Here is a 354-nt window from a genome sequence, read left to right as displayed (position 1 = left end):
CAAAACAGGCAGTGCGGCTCCGGGCTGCGCCCTGTGTGCAGCCCCTAGCACGGGACCACCGCTGCCGCGCCAGCGCCAAGGCAAGAAGCTGCAAGGCAGCGCAACGCTTATCCCGTCGGTCCCTGGGGCTGCAAATTAATCAGCCTTATTAAATTACCCCAGGTTTGGTAACGCTCAGATTAACTGGAAGAGCTGCCCGGGGAAAAGCGAGCGCTGCCCTTACGAGATGGTGCCCTTCAGCTCCTGCAGCAGCGTGCTCGACTCGGTCGCGCTGCCCCGGGAGCAGCTGGGTGACAAACTTCCCTTTCTGGCAGCTCGGACGCTCAGCTCTTCGTCAGCCATGGCATTTGGTTC

At 61.3% G+C, this 354-nt stretch overlaps 1 protein-coding gene across 1 annotated transcript in view; it reads right to left on the bottom strand.

Annotated features, from left to right (window-relative positions):
- The window catches only part of RFX5 (regulatory factor X5), a gene marked incomplete at its 3' end in the record, with an annotated part of 3942 nt that extends 3588 nt beyond the window's left edge, over positions 1 to 354 (bottom strand). Inside the window, exon 1 of the mRNA XM_035899125.1 lies at positions 224 to 354. Coding sequence (XP_035755018.1) covers positions 224 to 342 — 119 coding nt within the window. The remainder of the gene's footprint in view (positions 1 to 223) is intronic.

This window comes from Egretta garzetta, unplaced genomic scaffold (assembly GCF_000687185.1).
Source record: "Egretta garzetta isolate BGI_Z169 unplaced genomic scaffold, ASM68718v1 scaffold668, whole genome shotgun sequence".
Lineage (NCBI taxonomy): Eukaryota > Metazoa > Chordata > Aves > Pelecaniformes > Ardeidae > Egretta > Egretta garzetta.
The sequence above is the reverse complement of the archived record's forward strand: the minus strand, read 5'-3'. Positions and strand labels throughout refer to the sequence as shown.